Here is a 24,202-nt window from a genome sequence, read left to right as displayed (position 1 = left end):
CATGTTTGGTTTGTCATCTTCACTAACTGAAATTTATTCACTTTACCTCTGTATGTTCTCTGTTCAGGATGCATCACATGTTTTCCATCTTCCTGTATATTTTCAGTCTGCCTTTTTATTACTAATTTTCATACCAAATTTACTACAGCAGTTATTCACTTTAGTTAACAGAAATCCTGTGGACTTGTACTGATTTGCTTAGGCATATAACATCATCTGCATAAGCTGAGATCGATGTCTCAAATTTTTATATCAGGTTTGTGGTCTATATAGATGATGAATAACAATGAAGATAATGTGTGCACCACTTGTCTCACACATGATTTAACATCAAACCATCTTGTACCTCCCTCAATTCCAACTGCTGGCTTGAAACTCAAATACAGATTTGTATTGATCAATATAACATCCCACTTATACAGTATAATCATAGTGCTTTGAACAATGTTTCTCTTGATATTATCATATACCTTTTCCAGATCTAAAAAAATTTAGATATAGATCCTTGTTATATTCTCATGATTTCTAAACTATTTGTTTAAAAGTTAAAATCTGATCCTGACAACCTTATTTGACCAGAATCCAACATATTCTTCTTCTCTTCCACCATTTTTCTTAGCCATTTCTCAAGTGTACTTGCATAGATTTTACTCATTAGGGAAATTCTTCTGTAATTTTCATATTCAGTTTTATTTCCTTTTTTTATAAATATGTACTATGAGAACTCCACTCATTCATGTAAAATTTGACCCTCTGACCAGGTCTTCTGAATTATGCAGCATATGGAGGGAAAAATGTCTTTTTAAGACATTTTTCCCTCCATATTTGAGCATTTTTGGTTAAATAGAAACTCAAATATATCAACTTTGAGGGGGACCATCCAGATTACTCCCATGCATGCTAAAGGTGAAAAAATTAAAAGAAATATAAACGATTAAACCAAACAAAATAAATCATATCTGGATGCAAAGAGAAAGCCACCCACTACCTCACCTATCCTGGAAACACTTCTTATGCTGAGAAGGTGGCAGTTAAGAAAATATACAAAAAGTGACAAAGACCTATATGTCTATTTTACCATCCTGTAATTTCAGCATATCTTAACTTTATGATTGTCAGTGCTTTGCTTTTGCATGCATTAGTTGTTCACCCTATTATTGTCACTCATGAAACAACTAAAATGACCACCCCCCCTCCCCTCACTGATAACACACTTATCAAGAGAATTATGGCAAGGGCACCATTGAAAGAAAAACTAACCAGAAATCCTCTCAGAAAAAATTTATACTTCTTTACCCACTGAATGTAAATTCAAAACAAGAACTGACTAATATATTGGATGATATTGTATAAAATTTTTTCATTTGTTTACAAAGTATATTATACTTGCCAAGAATTCATATTCCTGTTTAAATCCCATACCCAAGTGTAAGCAATTAAAATTTGCATGTGAAATATCTTCATGTCAATTGCCTCAGTATCCCATAATACAAATCACATTTCCTTTTGGACATGTTGCTATGCGTTATGGGAAGGGTCCCCAGACCTTTAACCTTTTGAGATGTCATCATTGTGAGCTAGACCCGGAAAGGTACTAATTTGAATTATTGCAAAATTCATATACAAGTAGCAAAAAGGTATATCACCTTATTATTAAAGTAATCTGAATCAGAGATAGTTGTAGATAATTTACTTGTTTAAAGTAAGTTTTGCTTTCTAAGAAATCATATTTTCATTTAATCCTTTATCCATGTGAAAGAACACTTCTTATAGCTATTTCTGATCCAGAGTATTTTAATAGTAAGGCAATACATCATTAACTACATATATAAACAAGAATAAAAGTTCTTGACAAGTACAATTTAATCAGATAATGTATTAAACATTTTTCTAGAGGAAAAGATGGACATGGCTATCCATACTTTTTAAAAATCAGCTGACAAAGACAGGCCAGACGTAGTAAGCTCTTAATCTTTTGAGAGCTTGCTGCATCTACAAATCCAAAAAAGAAAAAGAAAAATTCTTAAGAGTGGAACTGTTATGGATTCTGCCAAAATATTGATATCAATGTTCTTCTGCAGGAGACATATTAAATCCAGTGAGGAGATCCCACCTTAAGAAATTTGACTATTATTTTTAAGAACAGAACTGAGGAATGAACCTGCTCTTGAAGGAGTCACTATTCCAGTAGACAGCCATACTCCTTTTTATTGCATACAACTTAGCACTGCTCTGGAAGTGGTCCACCTGTTTGTAGAATTTCTTATTACAGTATGCTACATTTATTTATCACTGGGTTCTGAGTTAATTGAGATCACCTTGGATAATCTCATATTGCAACTGTCTTAACCCATACTTCTTATTGGTGATTTTTAATGGACACAGTACCTTGTGGAGCACTGCTAATATGAATAAGCGAGGCCAGATTGTTGAGTGCATGTCTGACAGTGACCTTTCTATCTTAATGATAGACACATACCTTCTTTCATATGCTTACCCTTTCATATTGTGTAAGATTTATAAATCTTACAATCTGCTCCCCTGTTATTCTTCTTGTGCTTTTGTGTTAAAGAATATATATGGAACTTATCATTTCCTTCTGCTTTGCACTCTGTTTTCACAGGAACCATGCACTTCTACATGGACTCCCATATAAAAAATTGACCAGGTTCCTTCAATAACCTTTCCCATCTTGTAGTTGGATTGATACGGTGCAATGTGCCTTAGACGATAGAAATATAAGATCTGATAATGATAATATTGGAGTCTTGACAAGTAACAGACTGATTTGGAGGAAAATTGTAGATAGGAAGTTAGTAATGATGTAAATTTTTCATTTAGTGCTATCATATCCTGTACACCCCTTGAGGGTATATATCAGGAATTTGATGATGATGATCTTGTAAAATTTAATGTTCAGGCAGTCAGCACAAGCAGTGTAACAGATTACATTGTCCAGGCAACAACAATGGAATTTCAAAAGCAATAACTCAATTTCCACAATATCCAAAACCAGAGTACCAAGCAGCCAAAAAAGATTGAGCATGCAGGTATATTTCTTTTAAGCTACTGCATCATATAGCTTAAAAGCTGTGATTTTGATATAATTAATGAAAATTAACTAGAAAATTAAAGAAAATGGCTGATTCCAGACTTGTGGTATGTAGAAATGAGTATTTTCTCAAACACACAATGTGGCTTTCATAGACAACAATCCATGCTGTACCATTTAATCTGTCTAACAACCTCTATAAGAGATGCATTCCTGAAATGTGAGCATCTGGTTTCAGTTTTGGTTGAAAAAGAAAATGGGAAAAAGACATGCAAAAAGTTTATCATACAGCATGGAGACCTCTCTAATCTAGACACTGAAGAAGTGGTAATGAATACATAAATCAGAGTTGGACTAACCAGAAATTTTTCAAAAAAGCTTGACAGTTTTTATTATTTTATTTATTTATTTACAAAATTTGTTTGAGCTTGATGCAATATAAAATATTTTATTGCAATTTTTGTTCTTGTCTAGAGTTTGCAGAACCTAGTTTGGTAATCACTGTCCTAGTGAGAAACATATTATTCTAGTCATGTTGGCAAGAAGAAGGTGTTCCCGAAGGCTCTGTCTTAAGTGTGCCACTCTTTGCTGCCAAAGTAAATTCATTCACTGAATGACATCCTCATTCTTAGAGAACATTGTTCAACCAAAGTAGAACAATAACAACTGTTATCATTCTACTTTAATACCAAGGATCTGTGGTCATATCAAAATATTTGTCAAATAAGTTTTATTAATAAAATTAGTTTAATCCTTTATCCAAGTGTGAGCAAACAAAGTTTGCGCCTGAAAGTATCTTCAGGACTGGGGTAAGGTGGTACAACACCAGGGCAACTCGTTGCAAAGGTGGAGCAAGATACCAACACTCCTATCTCGGTATCTCCTATAATGCAAAACACATCTCCTTGCGAATATGTCTAACGTTATGCATTAAGGGAAGGGCCACTACCCAGACTAGTTTTGACCTTTATTGAGGTCTCTTCAGTGGGAGCCAGGCCCAAGTGGAGATACCAGTCAGAAGCATTAGCAAGGTCATCTCTACCTATAGGAGTTGCCAAATGGTGTACCACCCTTTTTTTAATAAATTACTCTGGATTTAGAGAAAGATGTTGAAAGTTTATTTTTCACTTGGTTAGAGTATAATAAAATTAGTTTAATCCTTTATCCAAGTGTGAGCAAACAAAGTTTGTGCCTGAAAGTATCTTCAGGACTGGGGTAAGGTGAAGATACTTTCCTGAAGATACTTTCACGCGCAAACTTTGTTTGCTCACACTTGGATAAATGATTAAACTAATTTTATTATACTCTAACCAAGTGAAAAATAAACTTTCAACATCTTTCTTTAAATCCAGAGTAATTTATTAAAAAAAAGGGTGGCACACCATTTGGCAACTCCTATAGGTAGAGATGACCTTGCTAATGCTTCTGACTGGTATCTCCACTTGGGCCTGGCTCCCACTGAAGAGACCTCAATAAAGGTCGAAACTAGTCTGGGTAGTGGCCCTTCCCTTAATGCATAACGACGTTAGACATATCCGCAAGGAGATGTGTTTTGCATTATAGGAGATACCGAGATAGGAGTGTTGGTATCTTGCTCCACCTTTGCAACGAGTTGTCCTTGTGTTGTACCACCTTACCCCAGTCCTGAAGATACTTTCAGGTGCAAACTTTGTTTGCTCACACTTGGATAAAGGATTAAACTAATTTTATTATACTCTAATCAAGTAAAAAATAAACTTTCAACTTTTATTAATTCTGTACATTCTTGTGTCTAGTTGATGTATTGGCAACTTTCATTGTCACAAGTCATCATCATCAAATTCCTGCCATGTACCCTCTAGGGTGGTGTACAGGATATGATAGTACTACATGCAAAATTTACATCATTACTAACTTCCTATCTACAATTTTCCTCCAAATCAGTCTGTTACTTGTCAAGACTCCAACATTATCAGATCTTATATTTCTATCATCTAAGGCACTTTGTGCCGTATCAATCCACCTATATCTTGGTCTTCCTCTGGGCCATTTTCCTGCCAACCTGGCAGAAAACACTTGTTTTGCTAATCTTTCCTCTCCCATTCAGCTTAAGTAACCATACCACCTGAAATTAGCTCTGTTAATGCATTCCTGGATGCTGACAATGTCAAGTTCTTTCCTAATATCCTCGTTTTTAATATGATAATGCCATTGATGCCATCTGTTCACGCCTCTAATCTTTCTCAGGACTCATATCTGCGGTCTCTAGTCTTTGGTCAAGTGTTTTACTTCTGACTCAGCTCTCAAATCCATAAGTTAAAACTGGTTTGAACACTGTCTTGTATACAGCTAATTTAGTGTTTCGACTATTTCTCTCTTATTCCATATGAATTTATTCAGTTGACTTCCTACATGCCAGCTTTGTCGATTCTGTTTTCTATTTCTATATTTAATTTACCATCTTCGCTAAAAATCGTGCCTAAGTAGCTGAAATGTTTAACTTGTTCCACAGGTTCTCCATTCACAACGCAGTTGACATTTTCAGTGATTCTGCCTATTTTCATTGTCTTTGTCTTTTTATTGCTGACTTTTATACCATATCTATTACAACAGTTATTCAATTTAGTCAAGGAATCTTGTAGAAGATTTATTTAGAAGTACAACATCGTCTGCATAAAGCAAAGAGTTGACATTAACATCTCCAGTTTTGATATCATGTTTAATACCACTTTCCTTCATGATATGATCCATATAGATAATGAATAACAGAGGGGATACTGTACATCCTTGTCTCATACCAGATTTAACATTAAACCATCTTCCTGTACTTTCTTCAGTCCTAACTACTGATTTACACCTTAAATAAAGACTAAGTATTGATTGATATAATGCCCCATTGACATCATATAACTGTATCATATTGAATAGCTTCTCTTTTGACAACTTGTCATATGCCTTTTCCAGATTGGCAAAACTTAAATACAGATCTTTGTTATATTCCCATGATTTCTCAACTATTTGTCATAAAGTGAAGATCGTATCCTGACAGGCCTCTATTTGGCTTGAATCCAGCTTGTTCTTCACCAAGCTTTTCTTCCACATTTCTTCTCAACCATTTCTCAAAGTTGAGAAACTGTTGAGAAGAATTGTGGCATAATTGTGGTTGAGAAGAATCAAGGCATAAATCTTACCACGAACACTCAATAGGAAAATACCTCTGTAATTCTCACATTCAGTTTTATTTGCCTTTTTATATGTGGGTACTGTGAGAGCTCTACTCCAATCATCAGGCCTTCTGAACTATGCAGTGCAGCCACTGTAAAACTTTTATACCACCATACTTAACCATTTCTGGTCGAATATCATCTACTCCTGCTGCCTTTCCACATTTCAAGCCTTTGATGGCTTTTTCTACTTCAAGTATGGATATGTATTCCTGACTGTATGCTTGTTGAGTGTTTTTTACCACTGTGCTATCACTGCTTGTTTCATTTAGCAGTATTTCAAAGAAATTATCCATACTTCAAGGATATCTTTTTTTCCTGTTTTCATGTCACCTTTATCATCTTTAATTCCTTTTACAGCACTCTTTCCTCCATTTCTGAGCTTCTTCAACAACCTCCATAATATTTTGCCACCTCCTTGATGTTTATTTTCTATGTTTTTGCCAAAGGCCTCTCATGATTTGTTTAGCTAGTTTTATACAGTGTTTAGCTTTCTTACATTTTTCTCTGTATTCTCTAAGAGCAAAAGCTGACTTATTTGCTAGGAACTTTTGAGATGCTTTCTTCTTTTCCTTCACTGCCTCTTTTACTTCCTGTGTCCACCATGGAGTTCTGATTTTTGTATTCTTGTAGACAACCTCACCACACTAACTGACAATTTTGGAATTGTCAGTTAGTGTGTTTAATTTTGAGCTTAATGTAATGAAGATGCCTGTGATACACAGGCGAAAATTATACTATTAAATAATCTTTCTACGTGAGTTTTTTCCGTTATTTATTTTGTATCGATAAATACAAAATATTAAAATTGGCACAATCTAATTAAATACTGTATAGTAGTACATCAATACATCTTATTCTTTCAACACCTTTATACCTTAAGTAAGTGTGCAATTGTAATATAGTATTGTCCTAAGATTATTTTCACAGCTCACCACATGAATTACCTTAGTGTAATTAAATGCTTGAAAATTTTATATAAAGAAAATGCTTTTTAATGCTGTTATTTAAAAAATGCAATTATCTTGCAATGATAAGTCAAAGATTGAATCATGTGACTGAGTGCATTGTTTAAAGCAAATCTGCTACACATCAAGTGCTACCTACTTTCCTGTTTTCATGAATTTTATTATTTGTCTTTCCTTTTAAATTATTATTTATGGATAATTCATATAAATTCACCCTTCATTATGAACAATAAAGAAAAGACACAAATTGAGTTGAGGGGCTATGTTGTGCCCTGCTTTTTTAACCCACATTAAAGGAAAGCATATTTCTATATATAATTAGGTATAATATATAGTGAGAATTAAGGAATATATTACTTTGTTTTGTCAACATTACATTTAGCTAAAAAAAAAAAATGTATAACAATATTTATTTAAAATAGACTGATTCCAAGGACAAGTAATTTTTTTTGTGGCTAGTATTTTTAACTTGTATTTCAGGAGCCCTGGTTATATCTTTGATTTTTATTAATGTTTTCACCTCAGTAGTTTCACTGATTTGTCTCATTTTTGATTTGTTGCACATGTTTCTGCTGCATATGTTAGTCTGGTCTATCTGGTTAGTCTATTATTCCTTAATAGATTCTTATTTTTGATTCCTTGCTTACGTTCTTCTTCCAAAGGAGACTGTTGAGACATCCAAGTATTCTACTAGCTTTTATTGCTTGCTCTTTTACTTCATTTTGTGTGATGTCATAATTGTTTATTTCGAACCCTAAATATTTTATCTTACTAATTTGTTCAATTATTTTTCCATAATTTCCAATTTGCATCTTATGGGTTCCATCATCATCATCATGCATATCAAGGATTTAGGCCTAGCATGGCCTGTTCCAGCCTTAGAAGTCATCGTTTAAGAGGACGTCCTAGTTTTCTTTTTCCTAATGACTTGTACTTTAAGGCTTGTTTTGGTAATCTTTCTATTTTCATACTTTGAGTGTGTTTCATCCATTTATGTTTATTTATTTATTTTTTTTTTTTAATTTTTTCTATTACTGATTCTTGGTTTATTTCTTTCATAATTTCTTCATTTCTTTTGTGATCAAATAGAGTATACTTGGCAGTTTTTCTCATAAATTTCATTTCTGCTGTTATTAATCTTTGTTTGTCTTTTTGTTTTATTGTCCAGATTTCACTTCCATACAATAAGACTGGTAGGGCTAATGTATTGTTTACTTTTAGTTTGGTTTAAATATAAGAGTTAATTATTAAATCACTTAAGGAATTGAACAACATAGATACGAATATAAATTAAATTACACTTTAATAAATATTTCCGATATTTCGGCAACGTCACGTTGCCATCTTCAAAATGAACTTACAAAAAAAAAAAAAGGCACGTGCACATAGGCACTACAACACAGTAACTGAGAATGAAGACATGAAGCTATTGTTTTCTTAAAAGTCCTGATGGTGCCCTCTAGTGGGCTAAGTAGGTGTTCTTGGCCGTTGGGCTGAAGGTCTGCTGATGTAAGCCGCCTAATTTGGGGCAGTCGCATACATCCAAATTTGTTGAGGTTTGGAGAGTTTCTTAGGGCTGAGGCTGATTCCATAAATAGTCTTTCGAATTTGTATTTGTTACGGTGTATTACCGTAACAAAGGCCTCTTGTCATCACTCCTTCCCGCTGATCAACCAAGCGAAAGAACTCCCCAGTGTCAACCCTGTAACCACCTCTCAACAGTTTAAAAGTCTCAATCATATCACCTCTCCTTCTTCTATCCACCAAACTCTGCAGTCCACATTCTCTCAGCCGATCCTCATAACTATCCTTGTACAGTCCTGAAACCATCTTTGTCATCTGTCTTTGTATCCTTTCCACAGTTAATTTATCCCCTTCAAATCCTGGGGACCAAATCTGAGAACAATAGTCCAAGTGTGGTCTGATCAGGGTCTTATACAACGGAATGATAACTGTTTTATCTCTGCAGGTCAGCGTCCTTCTCATTATTGCAACAATCCTCTCTTACCCCTTCACCACCTTTGTAATATGTCCCCTAAATTTCAGGTATCTATCAGTCATCAACCCCCCAGATCTCTTGTCTCCCCTACTTCCTCCAGTTTAACTCCTCCCATAGAGTATGCAGCATCTCATCAATGTGTCTCAAACCTCAAGACCTTACATTTTGCTGCATTAAACTGACACCCCCATTCATTTGCCCATCTATCTAGCTTATTTAAATCCTCTTGCAGGGCTACCACATCTGCACTATTACTAATAATCCTTCCCAGCTTCGCATCATCCGCAAACAACTAAATATCCCCCTGCAATCCACTGGCTATGTCAATGATATAAAGGTTCGTTTGGAAAAGAATAAAGGCCCATACGAAGAGCTCAAGAAAGGTACTGTAAATCATAACCTATGTTAGCTAGAAATTTGTCTGTGAAAAGTATCGTGATTCCAATACAGAACTGTTGAAGTTATACTAGGACTTTAGTATATGATAGAATGTGTTATGTGTAGATTGACTAGTGTTAAAGATTTGTGAATGATTAAGAGTCCTAAGGTATTTTTGCATGTCTATTATATTGCACAAGATAATTAAATGACATAATTGTGTGTTAGTGCAAATAACGGTATAACGGAATAGTGTGAATTAAGTAATTACGTATCCTAAGAATTGAATGCCTAATGTAATGTATAAAATAATTGAAATGTCACAAGTATGTGTTAGCAGTGAATTATTTGTTAATCTACTTCAGTATGAATAATCAGATAGTGTGAATTGATCTAATTTGTTCACATCAGGTGAATTTATGAATTAATGTGTATGGCGGCATAATCGCAAATAGCCATATTGCTTATAATGATTTAATGTTAGTCTATAAGTATTTTAGTTTAGTATTTGAATTGTACCATGTTTAGAAACTTAATAAACCTTTTGTTCAATGATAAAAGAGTTGTCTGATGTTGCTAATCCAATGCACCGCTTAAAATCATCGTACCTAATCACGCGGGAAAATTTAATGTTGAGGAAAGAGATTAAGAGTCACGACTGCAATAATATTTAAATACTAAGAAATATGTTCAAGATTGACTTTCTCCCTATTTATGACAACATAAATGGTGCAGTTGATAACCACTTGAAAATATTGTACTTAGTCACGCGGAAAATTTAAGTTGAGAATCGAGTTAAGTGTCACGACTGCAATAGTTACACTTTCAGATATATTTGAGTTCTTTCTCCTTGTTTATGTATGTAATATCCTAAACTAAATATCCCAAAAGGCGCAGTATAAATACAAATATTAGGGATACTACGGGGAGCAATAACTTAGATATTGGTATAAGTTTTGGTAAAATCTCGGGCATAGAAGTTAGAAGAATATAGATAAACGGAATTTGTAAGATTAGAGTAGAAATCGTAAAATGGGACACAACAGAACCAATAAGATGTTTATCAGTGTTAGATTTGGTGATATCCTCACAGGATGTGTTTGTGAATGAGGTATCAACACTACCACCTGTTTCTGAAATTGATCATGAGATATTGCTTTGGAAGGTAGTCAAACAGGATGAAGTTGTTATCAATAAGTTGTTATAAATTTATATGTGGAACTGTAAGTCGGGTGATCATGAGCTCTGTAGAAAAGATGTTGACAGTGCATGGGAAATGATAAGGCAATATCTAACACAACAGTGCATAACAGCATACCGAGAGTTAAGTGAATTATTATTATTTTATTTATCGCATGATGTCAGATCTCAAGTTATTATATACATCTTACATGAAAACAATTGTAAAAATTATATTAAAAGTGGTTCAATAGGTTAAAATAATTAAAATTAAGAATCAGAGATTAATCCTTAAATCCCAGATCCACTCCAGTGATTCAGGGGTCAGTTTAAAAAAAGTCCTCTTTAGTGCCTGAGAATGAGGTAGATAGGGCACTCAAGCACAATGTGGTTAATAGTCTGAATCCTACTTCCACATTCACAGTTTAGGGTATCAGACCATTTCCATTTATGCAGGAGATGTTTACATCTCCCTTGTCCTGTTTTTGTGCGTTAAGTGAATGAGATGGATAAGTAGTGTTATGGAATGTTATGTAGGAAGTACAAGACAATTTGTAGCAAACAGATGCATGAAGAATATAAACTTCAGGCTAGAAAAGTGACAAGCATGGTTAAAAAAAGAATATGAGAGGTGATTGGCCAGTCAGGTCAAAGCTAATCCAAAAGAATTTTTCTGCTGTGTGGCAAGCAGGAGAAAAATAGTTATGGCAGGTTGACACTGGTGGATAGTTATGGTAGCAGAGTAACCATAGCAAATGATGTATTGGAATTATTTTATAAACACTTCATCAGTGTATATCATTGTGGTGTGAATGATGCTGTGCAACATGTAGAAGGGAGGATTAGGAGAATTAAAGGTAAAAAAAAATAAGTGTATCAAATGTTGCTTGAGATAGATAGATGTTAATAAGGCTGTGAGAATGGATAAAATATTACCATGCACAGCAGAGTTAGCCATGCCCTTAACCTGGTTATTTAATGAAAGTCTTGCAGTGAGGAAGGTTCCTAAGGAGTGGAAAAAATGGTAAGAAATAGAATACAGAATTGGGTTGATGGACAAAAGATTCTCTATGATGGTCAGCATGGGTTTGTGAAGAGCAGGTCTTGTTAACAATGTGCTTATGTTTTATGATGTTAAATTGTGAATGAATACAATTCACTAAGGAATGTTTCATTCATAGTTTAACAAGCTTAAGCACAAAAAAAGAGAAATGTTTGTATTTTGGTATAATTGTAAATAGGCTGTAAAACTTTAAGATAACGTGATTAGTACAATTTTGTGAGTATTCACGTGTGAAGTTCCTACTAAACTGTATATAAACAATGAAATAATATATATCTTGTCTGTTAGCAATGATAGAAAGTTTGTGAATTGTATATAACCAACTAGTAACATGTCAAAGTACGCAGGCGAGACACCAGGATTAGTGAGATGCCTGAAGTGGTCACGTATATGCATAGGACACGTGGCGCGCTGAGTCTTCTTGGAAGACACTACGGAAGGGCAAGACCCACGAGTACAAGAAAATAGCATATCGGGTGAAACTTAAGTATTGCAGAAGGGCACCGATAGGGTTGATATAAAAAGGGCTGGACCCCCCCCCGAGAGATCTTAAGTTTTTCTCTCTCTCTCTCTGTGGTTGGAGTTCTACTACTGGGGCCCTGGTCGAGTTGCGCACATTGCCACCGGTTTCAAGCATTATGATGAGTGGGTAGAAGTTTTCCTACGCAGCAGGCTACACACGGGGAAGTAGCGAGCTGGATGGATGCAGTTTTGTCTACGTGCCAAGAAATCTCTAGGTATAGCTGATTGATGTGTAATTCCAAGTGGACCAACCTAAACTGATGAAATTCCCACCCACAACATAGAAGGAAGACAACGTGCTGAGAAAAGGAACCAAGAAACGAAGAGATAAGCCTGATGAATCTTCAAGTTTGGTAAGGTACAAGCTTTTGATTACGTTTTGTATGAAAGGAAGAATTTTGTAATTTAAGAATCAAGGCTTTCAAAATGGTTAGAACTCTAATTAAGATTAAGGCAGGACTGTGATATATAACCAAAGTTGGTGAACATTTCAAGCCAAGGGCTATGTGTAGTATATGTGATGACATGTTAATTATGTCTAAGGTGTTATAACATTACCTAATCCTAACTGTTTTACTAATACCTTAAATGTATTATTGGTTAGAGAACTGAGAAGCGAGCCGCTGGAATTTGAACAAGATTGTTCCGAAGCATTGATTATTGTCCAATATATGTTGGTCTCTTTTACTTTGTAATTTAATAGTTTAGTAATGATTGAAGATTCTCTGTTGTGTAAAATTATCAATATGTTAAATAAACCTTTTGCTCTTATTCATTTGGTTGCCTGAATTTAAGAATCCGATGCACCACTCATAAAAGATTCAGACCGAAGCAGGATATATAGGGAGTAGACTTTATAACAGGGGGTCATGACTAGCATTAGAATTGAATTAGAAGGTATTATCATTCCAAAGTCGGGTATTTTAAGTATGACAAAGTAACCATGTGCCAGTCTGAGAGTTCACTCCTTGGCTGAAAGGTATTTCCAATCTAGGGGTTCAGGGTGGTGCAGCGAAACAAATACATTTTCTCTGAACTTTAAAAAGGAGATAACTCCAGACATCTCTAGCAAAGGAACTGGCTCCTCACAGCTACAGTTCCCTTTAGGAAAGGTCAGTCACTTACTTGACTACTTAAACAGCAAGAGTGCACATAGGGCTCTATATCTTAAACTATTAATAAGGGGATTGTATGCAGTGCCATATCTAAATATAATATAGAGTTAAGGGAAGCAAGACAGAAGGTAAAGGCAAATATACAATAACATATTCAAAAAAAAAAGTTAACAATGATAAGGTGACAAATGTGTTGGATAAGGGGAGATTCGTACACAGTGATTTTCTTGGACTTTGTAATGGCATTTAATAGATTATGACAACATGGCAATTGGTGTATAAGCTGCAGAAGATGGGATGAGATAACAAGTTGGTTAGACAGATTGAAGATTGGAAAGTGGAGCAGTCTCAGAAAAAGGTGACCAGTGTGTCGCAAGGTTCTGTTCTTGGACCCCCCCCCCCCCTACTCTTCATGTGGATTGACTGGGGATCTTCAGATGTTTGTTGATGGTGCAAAGTTAGGCAGAATTATCAGTAGTACTGATGTTAATTCTGTACAGGAAGATTTTAATAGACTCTTAGCTTGGACAAATTAATGGAGTTGCAGTTTTAATATTGATAAATGCAAGATGTTACACTTTGAGGTACAGAGATATAAGACTACATACTGTGTTGGTGGAGCTGTACTTCAGGAAGTAGATGAGATTCAGGATCTTGGAGTGATGGTATACAGTGAACTGCAGTTCAAGGGCAGATTGCAAATGTTGCAAAGACTACACATCATATTGCTGCTATGATAAAAAGCACATCGACATGTAGGGATATGGAGGTGGTGCTGCCTCTATGTAAAGCATTAATCAGACCACACATGGACTAGAGTGCTCAGATTTAGTCATCAACTTTTCATTGCAAAACACCAGAGAGGGTCCAAAGATGAATGACCAAAGTGATATCTGGATTCTGAAGTATTGGTTATGAAGGGTGTTTGAGGGAATGTGTATTACAGAGATTGGTGGATAGGAGATAAAAAGGAGATATGATAGAGAGCTTTAAGTTAAGAGATTCTATCAGATTAATACAGGCGGAATTATAAAAAGAGTGAATATTAAGATGGGAAGAATGAGAGGCCATCCCTGGAAGTTGTATAAAGACGTGGTGAAGAATGGTGTAAGGAATAGATTTTTTACTTGGAGAGTTATTGGTGAGTGGAATGCATTATGAATGTAGGGAGTGTAAATAACTTTAAAGTTTGTTATGATAGACATGTTGCTAGTTGAGTGAGCCTTCCATAATAAGTATTGAAACTATAGAGGATACCAAAATAATAATAATAATCTGTATATTTAAGAAAGGAGATAGAGGTGACTGTATTATAGAAAAATTATAGAGAATAAGTTTATTAATTAAGGTTATAAAATATACAGCAAAATTTTGAATAATGATATTATTATTATTATTACTACATAACACCTCGAGGGAGTCCAAAGACTCATCGAGGTAGGTCACCTACTCTACAACTCTCTATCTCCACCAACTACAGCTACCTTCATCATCTATACCAACGCCACCTACCACCACCACCACTAGTATTTTCACAGGCAATCACAAACATCCATGTCCACAACGTGATTCGAACCTGCAGCCTTTTGGCTGAAGAGCAGATACACTAACCACTCGGCCAACCAGACTGGCTATATACAGTAAAAATATCCACAGCAAACAATCCACTCTCAGATAAACAGAATGGTCTCAGACCTAGATCGTGTATAGATAATGTGTTTTGAAACAAATTTTTGAAAAAAAAAAAGAATTTAATTTGGTGATGCATTTAACCTTTGTAAGTTATGAGAAGGAGTAGTTTGGAGAAGATGATGATGATGCTTGCTAAAGTTGATGAAGCAGGAGAAGAAGAAGACTGAGAATTAGATGGGTGGATGGAGTTAAAGAAACAACTGGAATGTGCCTGGAAATTCTGAAAGATATGGCCAGGGACAGATCTGAATGTAGAGCGTATGTTCATAGAATCACCAGAAGTTGAAAACAACTCGATGGAACATAACACATGCACACACACAAGTTATGAGAAAGTTCTGATAAAATACATTATTATTATCATCAGACATTCATGGATTTAGGAGACTGTCACAAGAAGTTTTACTCTCACATGCACAGCTCATCATACCTTGACTTAAATGCATTAATTGTCTCTGCACTCACCACACTTTCAGGCAATGCATTCCAATCACCCATTGCTCTCCATGCAAAAAATCTACTCCTGAGCCCTCTTCATATAGCTTCCAAGGATGGCTTCTTATCCCCCCCCATCTCATACACATTAATCTGGTAATTACCCCTTACTAACTTATGTCTGAATCATGTCATCCCTCCTCCTCCTCCTCTTATCCACTATGCCCTGCAATTTGCATTCTCTCAATCTCTCCTCATACTCCACATTCCAGAGATCCCAAAGGGAAAAAATTATGGAGTGTAATGAAAAAACAAGGATACCTATTACATTTAGTGCAAGCTGTACAAAGTCTATATAAAGACACAGAAATAAAGTTACAATTAGATAATAATTGTAAATAAGAAAGAGATCGAAATTAATCAGTGTAAGACAGGGATGTAATTTGTCTACAACTTTGCTCACTGTATGTGTGGATCAAATTATAAAACTTTGGAAAACAATAAAACGAAGTATCCAGTTAACCACTAGAACTTTTATTAATACAGTGTTGTATGCAGTGATCAGGTTGTATTACAGGACAATGAAGATGACCTTCAAAAATCATGACATTTAAAGATCAAGATCATGTTAGATCAATAATAGTCATAGAAGATAAAATAATAGATTTGGGTTGTTTAATAACATATCTAAAAACATATAGAAATTTCAGAAAATCTGTGCAACAATTAAAAGGCCACTAAATAAAAACAAGACAAGAAACCCAGCCTAAATTTTATGAAGTAAGAATCACTCCCACTCTGCTGTATGGTTCAGAAATACGAACAATTAAAAGGAAAGATCAAAGTAAAATGCAGAAATGCATAATCCTCAATGAGAAGAAGAATAAATAGAAATCATTATTGTATAGCCAGTGGTAAACATTGTTTGCCTTTGAAACCAAGCACCTCTGTTGCACAATCAAAACATTTTCCCATTTGTGGTGCAAAGAACTGGTATAAGAGATTTTCAAGGAAAGTAGCCATTCTTATACATTGAGAGCAAAGTTTTCCTCCTGGAAATGTGAGCTCTTTCCACAAAACAAACAAATCATCCAGAGAGCACATGTTTATTTTTATTTATTAGACACATATTCGCAAGAATATAGTGATTTTATTAGTCGCATAATAATAAAATATATTTCAAATTGAAACTAACTGGTCATCATCAGTGTATCGGCATAATCATGAGGTGAATCTACAACAAAAAAAACATTAATCCTATTTACAGAGCTGAGCCACATGCCAGATGCCACCTAGTGGGTGGGTACAGTAAAATAAGGTGACAATTAAGGCCCAAATTTAAAATTAAGTGATTCAAAATAAAATTAAACTTAATCAGATAACGTATGACACAGTATTATATTTTAAAAAACTTAAAATAAAAAATATAATTAAAATGGGGGAGGTTGGAACACTATTGTTTGCCATTTGTGCAGATGAAACTCTCTCAAATCTTAGCAATAGAGTGACAGTCATTCTGATTTAAATTGGTGCAATGTAAAAAAAAGTGCTTCAGCAATCTCTTTAAATAACCATCCAAACCTAAACCTGTGCCAATGTGAAAGGAAGGTATTGGACCATAGGATATCATGGTCAGTGTCCACTCCATATGAAAAAAGCCAGATTTTTCCAGTTTATTTTGGTTAATATAAGATTGGTGTTCTTGTAGTCGTTTTTCAACAGAACATCCTGTCTGTCCAAAGTACAAGCAGAGGCACTCACATTGAACTTGGTAAACACCAGGGAGAGGTGGAAGAGCATTTATCTTTTGTAGATAGTAACCAAGAGGAGATTTTGTTGATGGTGGGATAAGAATTAAATTATATCTTTTCAGGATCTTAGCAGTTGTCTCATGGATGCCTGCAATATATGGGATAGGGACTTACCCTACAGTTTCAAGGTTTTGAGTGATGGACTTGTAAGAGTCCAAGATGCATTTAAAATTCCTTGAGGTGAAACCATTCTGTAGTAAATGTATCTCAACCCCCCCCCCCCCAAGGAATGGAGAAGAAAGGGGGAACCCTCATACAAATAAATAAATAGCAGGATGTATTGAGTGGTGCTCAATTCTTTGGAGGGCTTGGGAATTGGAGCAGGTAACACATGCTCTGTTGGGCAAAGATTTAAAGATGTCTATTTTTTTAGATGGATGATCTGCTGAATCTTGCTGTATGTAATGGCCTGTGAAGGTAGGTTTACAGTGTAAAATCTTGAATAAAAGGAGTTTTTGTAATAAAATACCTTTCGTGCAGATTTTACAAGTATGCTAAGTCCCACTAAAATATTTGTGAATTAATAGAACTTGATGTTAATGTTATTTAACTTGGAAATAATAAATATTTGAAGTTATTGAATATTATGAAATCAAAAAGCTTGTTTAAGAACAAAGGAAATTACATATGAGATAAATTGCGTCTAAGTATACCTCTAGCTAACTAAAATTCCAGACAGATTAAGGGATTAAGTCATGACCTGAGGCCACTCCAAACGCGAAGGTCGACATTACACGGGGGTTTTCCATCTAAGTGCACCGATCGATGAGGGTGACAGTTGCAGAGCATCAGGGGTCCCAGGGGATTACTACGTCATCAGAACCAAATAAATATCAGTGTGCTACGTCGAGACGGGGCCTTTTTCTTGGAGTTAGAGTTTAAGTCGATCTGGTGTGTAGTTCCTGTTCGTGGATCAGCGTGAAGTTGAGGTCACGTGGAGTTCTGACGAGAGAGTTCGGACTCATGGCGGTATCAAGGTCAACATAAGCCGAGGAGTTTGAAAGAAAGTACGATGATCGTTAATGGCAGCTGAGCTTCAATAGAATCATGGGTAATGAATCACTATCCTATCCGGAGACCTATATTCATGAAGCAAAGGCCAGAAGAACGATGTAACTAAGGCACGTTGTATTAGGAGGAACCAGATGCCAAACTTCCAAGCCATAGGAATTAAATTGCCTGCCGATAGTAGGAAAAAAGTCTTGCAAATTACATAAAGGATGTTCAGGTGCAGTGACAAAGTCTAACGGAAACAAGTAGGGATAAGCAGCTATAGAGGACCAGACTTCATGAATAGTAAGAACTTTCCATTATTTTTGTCAAAAAGAAACTTAGATTGTGACGGTGGTTTGTATTGATGGAATTGTTTTAAAATTAGAGTTACAGGACTTTAGGCCTTGTGCTAACAATTGACTTAATTTACTCTATGTAAGAGAAAACCCTAGCTGAATTGTATTGCGAATCTAATTGTATTTTATAGTTGTTGTCATTACTTAAGGCTGGAGTTATATATGTTGACGATCAGATTATATGTAAGGTTAAGAAAGGGGGATAAGATTCTAGACAAATAGTTCTGCTGAGATTCAGATGATTGTGAGAATTGATCGTGTAACTTATATTGAGTTGTTAGATATAATGTACATATTAGAATTAAGTCAGATTAATTTGTGTCATTTGTCTAATTGTTTCTTAGTGATAAATAAATTGTTTTCTTATCAAAATAACTTTCCTGATTTCTAAGTCCAATGCACTATTCATAAAATCGAACCTATGCGTCTTAAAGTAGATGTTGCCATGACTGCAGAGTAAGAAATATTTGTAATTTGGTATAGAGATAAGTAGGAAAGGAAGGTGCTGTGTGTCTTACTGGGTATTCCATTCTTCGGAGGGAGATACTATTATCCTAGGATTTTGGTGGCGCAGCTGACTAACAAATAAATTTTTCCAAAATTTAATTTAGAATAAACACCAGTAAATCAGACAAAGAGATTGGCTCCAGCCCGAGGGACTTTCTTTGTTCTTGACGTCTTGCACACGTGATCCTTACTAATTTCGGCCACAAGATAGGGGTAATGTAACTGATGATAAGTCGGAAGTATAGTAAAGGTTAAGAAGATAAGTTTCAAGCAAGAAAACGTAGAATTTAACAAAGCCGCAGCTGAACAAGAATTAATTAAAGTAATTAATAACAATACAAAACAACACTTTAACAACAGTGAATAGAAGCAGCAAGTGTTTCAGAAGAGATACAGGAAAGTAAGACATCTAGGAAGAGTAATTGTCCATTCTTTTCTTTTTCCATAGTGAAATGCAGAAGGGTATATTTGCCTTCTTGGTTAGCTCATGGATATCTGCTCTTCACTAGTAGGTTCAAATCCCACTTTGTTTGCGTGAATGTCTTTTAAATGGTAGATAAATTTTATCCTTTAAATAAATCCAGTACAAGTCTGTAGATGTCTTAACTGAATTGATTAAATACAATAAGAAAATTGGCATGAAAATCAGCAGTTAAAAGAAAAACTATGAAGATTTCAGCTATTTTAAACATACTTTTTAGGAAGTTGGCAAACGAAATATGGATATAGACAACAGCATAGATAAAACTGGTATGGCAAGGAGGTAGCTAAATAAATTTACATAGAATGTAGGAAATTAGTCAAAACAAAGTAGTATATGAGACAGCATTTGAAGGAATTTTGAATGAATGAGAGCTGGATAAGAAATAACAGTTGATTAGAGATTAGAGACCATAGATATGAGAGTTCTGAGAAAAATTAGGGAGTGAACAGCTATTGATGATAGAATCATATTTAAAATAAGGATATTAGAAAGGACCTTAATATTGTTAGCAGTCAGGAATGTGTGAGCAGAGCTCATTTCAGATGGTATGGTCCCATAAACATACTGGGAGAGAAAAGTCCAAGATAGTAGGAAGAAGTACCTCCTAAGAAATTTCTTAAAAAGGTTGAAATATAAGATATGACAATATTGGTGTTATGGCAGATAACAGACTAATTTCAATGAAAATTGTTGATAGTTATTAATAATGTAAACTTTTAATGCTGTCCTGCCATAGTGTCTCTTGAGGGTATACACATCAGGAATTTAGTAACTTAACTATAGTACTAAGTACACTTAAGGTTAAACAAACCATTGTGGGAGAGATTTACATTAAAAAAAAAAAAATATCATCAATCACTTTCAAAACTTAAAATTTCAGTTTAGATAAAAAAAACCTTTTAGAATCTTTACTTCAATAATTAAATTCTTCTATGTTGTATTATATTCATAAATTCACTTATTTAAATATTTCTACTTTGAATTTTATATATATATATATATATATATATGAAAGAATGATCATTAACTCGGTTAACATACATATTTTTATGAAGAATTGAATGATTAGAACCGAGATTTAAGTAAAAAGGTTTTAACATAAAAACACAACTAGTTTCGGCCTGTAACAGCCTTCATCAGGTGACATTATAAAAGAAAGAAAAAAACACTAAACACTGAAGGTTAAAAGATTATGAACAACATAGAGAGTCTCTATACATAATTAGCATGAAAACGTTGTATTTAAAGCTGTTCTTTCGTTTGTTGCATTGTTGGGAGAGTGCATGCTTGCAGCATCACGTGAATGCCAGTACATGATTACAATGACTGTCTAGGAGGTTGTACTGAAGTTATTATTTAGATGAACAGGATTGAACAATATTAAAAAAAACAACTGAATTATCCCGAAACATTCGCTTATCTCTACGCTATCTCCATCCGTTAATTCCTCGCATATATGGTGTTCCTAAAATCCATAAAGAGAACACTCCATTACACCCAATTGTAGAAGGTATCAATTCTCTGACGTACAATCTTTCAAAATATCTTGCCAAATACCTAAAAAGTTTTTTAGGCAAATCACCATCCTTTATCAAGAACACTACAGAATTTGTTACATACATCAAGGATATTACAGTTAATGAAGATGACATCATGGCTAGCTTGGACATAACTTCTTTGTTCACTAATGTCCCAACAGATGAAGTCCTAACATTACTCAAGGACAAGTTATCCAAAAAAAATGTTAACCTTGCTTACACATTGCATCAGTTCCAGTTACTTCAAATTTCAAGATAATATATATACAAACAAAATCATGGACTGGCTATGGGTAATCCTTTATCCCCCGTACTCGCAAATATTTACTTAGAGGATTTTGAAACCAAGGCTATCTCTTCCTTTATTTTAACACCTAAAGTTTGGAAACGCTATGTAGATGATGTCTTCATTATTTAGAGCCATGGACATGAATCCCTTATGGTTTTCCTCGATCATCTCAATAGCCGACATCAAAGTATTATGTTTACTGCCGAGCTTGAAATGGATAATTCCTTGCCTTTTCTTGATGTCAAACTGACTCGCTCTTCTGGTAAACTCAAAATATCGATATATAGAAAGCCCACACATACCAACAGATATCTGCATAGTCAGTCCCATCAGTTCCCTCCTCATAAGCTTGGAATAATTTCCACCTTGGAACATAGAGCCCATTCTCTTCTGGATGACCCAATGAACTTCTTACAGAAATAAACCATCTGAAAACTTCTTTCGAAGTTAATGGCTATTCCAAGAGAATCATTGAAAAATTCCTTCTTAATCCTCCTAGACATCACTCAGAAGAAACAAATAGATTCAAAGGCAATATATCTATTCCTTACATAAGTACAGTTTCACATAATTTAGCAAAAGTGCTAAGAAAATACAATATCAGAACCTTGTTCACTCCACTTCCAAAGATCCGTTTCTTAATAAGCCACCCAAACCTTGTCATCATCAACTCAAATACCCTGGTGTATATAAAATATTGTGTGATTGTGATATTCCTTATTTTGGGCAGACAGACAAATCTGTCGAATTGCATATGGAAGAACACATGAGGGACATTACTTACAAGAGACAGCGAGCCAGTGCATTATCAAGTCATATCCTTTTCTCGGCTAATCCTAATGATGAAAACCAAAGTCGCAAAGTCTGCTGGGAAAAATCTACTAACATCTTCTGTTGCAATGATGAACTAGAGAGAAAAATCTTGGAATCTAGAGAAATCATCTTCAATCCTGTTCATCTAAATAATAACTTGAGCTACAACCTCCCAGTTAGTCATTCAGCTGTAATCATATACTGGCATTCACGTGATGCTGCAAGCACGCACTCTCCCAACAATGCAAAAAACGAAAGAACAGGTTTAAATACAACTACATTTTCATGCTAATTATGTATAGAGACTTTCTATGTTGTTCATAGTCTTTTAACCTTCAGTGTTTAGTGTTTTTTCTTTCTTTTATAATGTCACCTGATGAAGGCTGTTACAGGCCAAAACTAGTCGTGATTTTATATTAAAACTTTTTTACTTAAATCTCAGTCAATTCTTAATAAAAAAAAAAAATATATATATATATATTTATTTATTTATTTATTTTATTTCTCTGTACCTAATCAAAAATTTCATTCTACCACCTTTCTTAGATATGAAAGATTGTTAAGAAAGGCAAGATCTGAAGATCTTCAATCAATTGCTAACTTGAAATGTCTCTATGAAAGTGGAAAAGATAAGTTTGGACGACCTGTGGTTATTTTTATTGGCCAAAGGTTTAATATGCATCGAGTTGATTTCAACAAGGTATAATTCATTCATTTATCTTTTGAATTCTGTATATAAGGTTAGTATAATTCAGTTAATTAATGCTTGCTAATATCATTAATTTTACTAGATAACTGAAATAATTTTTGCTGGAATAATGGCCTTTATCTCTCCCCTTCCAATTCTGCTCTCAACCACTGTGCCTTGGTTCTTTAATATGCTAACATGCATGTACCATGAATCTAGGCAACCAGAGACTCGAGAGCAACTTTAGTTTCACACTTAATCTGCATTGCAGCTTGAAAACAGCTGCAAAATAAATAAAATCTAAACAGCAGCCATACCTACCCTTACCAAGGTCAGTCAACTTCTCTCCAAAATGCTTCATCCTCTCTCATCAAGACACTACTATAACAAAATCACTTGATGATGAAACTCATCTCCTTGGTATCAATCTTGTATAAATGACTAAGACCACTCACTTTCCACTATGTTAAGAACAGCTCATTGCATGTCTCTTTTGGTCATTTTTTGCTAGAAAATACATCAGTAGAATCCTGAATAGTTTGACCCCCCCCCCATCAAGTCCTCTTCTCCTAAAGATACCCCTTTCCCAGTTGTGCTCCAAACTTATATTTCACAATTAATAGCATCCTATGTCATCTTTACAATCCAGCATATTCTCTACACTATAATTATTATTATTATACAGGTATGTCTATGGAGTTAGAAGACTCATTGCAGGAGATCCATTATTCACACAATAGCTATCTTGCCTCTCCAACTCATTCACTGCACTCATAACCACTCTAGCAACCCATTCCATCCATTCCTCATTCTCCAAGAAAAAAAAAAAAAAATTTAATCCTAATACCCTAACCGCATTCTTGCACAATTTCCATGAATAACCTCTAGTTCTCTCTGTCTCTTCCTGCCAGGCACTGAAAAAAGTCTTTGGCATGAATCCTAATAACTCCTTTAATAACTTATATGCTTCTCATTTATCCTCTTTTTTCACCTATCAGTTTGTTTTTGAAGTCCATAGAGAGCATTCCATAGACCTGTCATTTGCCTATGGATTTTCTCCATCACCTCATCCTCCCCATGGAATTAGCCAGCCAGATTTGCATGCAGTAATCCAGAC

At 34.8% G+C, this 24,202-nt stretch overlaps 1 protein-coding gene across 1 annotated transcript in view; it reads left to right on the top strand.

Moving 5' to 3' along the window:
- LOC150099328 (protein GDAP2 homolog) overlaps nt 1–24,202 on the top strand; it is a 165,308-nt gene that overhangs the window by 95,323 nt on the left and 45,783 nt on the right. Inside the window, exon 8 of the mRNA XM_090403551.1 lies at nt 22,944–23,097. Within this exon, the coding sequence (XP_090259677.1) occupies nt 22,944–23,097 (154 nt within the window). The remainder of the gene's footprint in view (nt 1–22,943; nt 23,098–24,202) is intronic.

This window comes from Typopeltis vanoorti, chromosome 14 (genome assembly GCF_054136105.1).
Source record: "Typopeltis vanoorti isolate ZY-2024b chromosome 14, IOZ_Tvanoo_1.0, whole genome shotgun sequence".
Classification (NCBI taxonomy): domain Eukaryota; kingdom Metazoa; phylum Arthropoda; class Arachnida; order Uropygi; family Thelyphonidae; genus Typopeltis; species Typopeltis vanoorti.
Note: the sequence above shows the minus strand (reverse complement) of the source record. Positions and strands in the feature narration are given on the sequence as shown.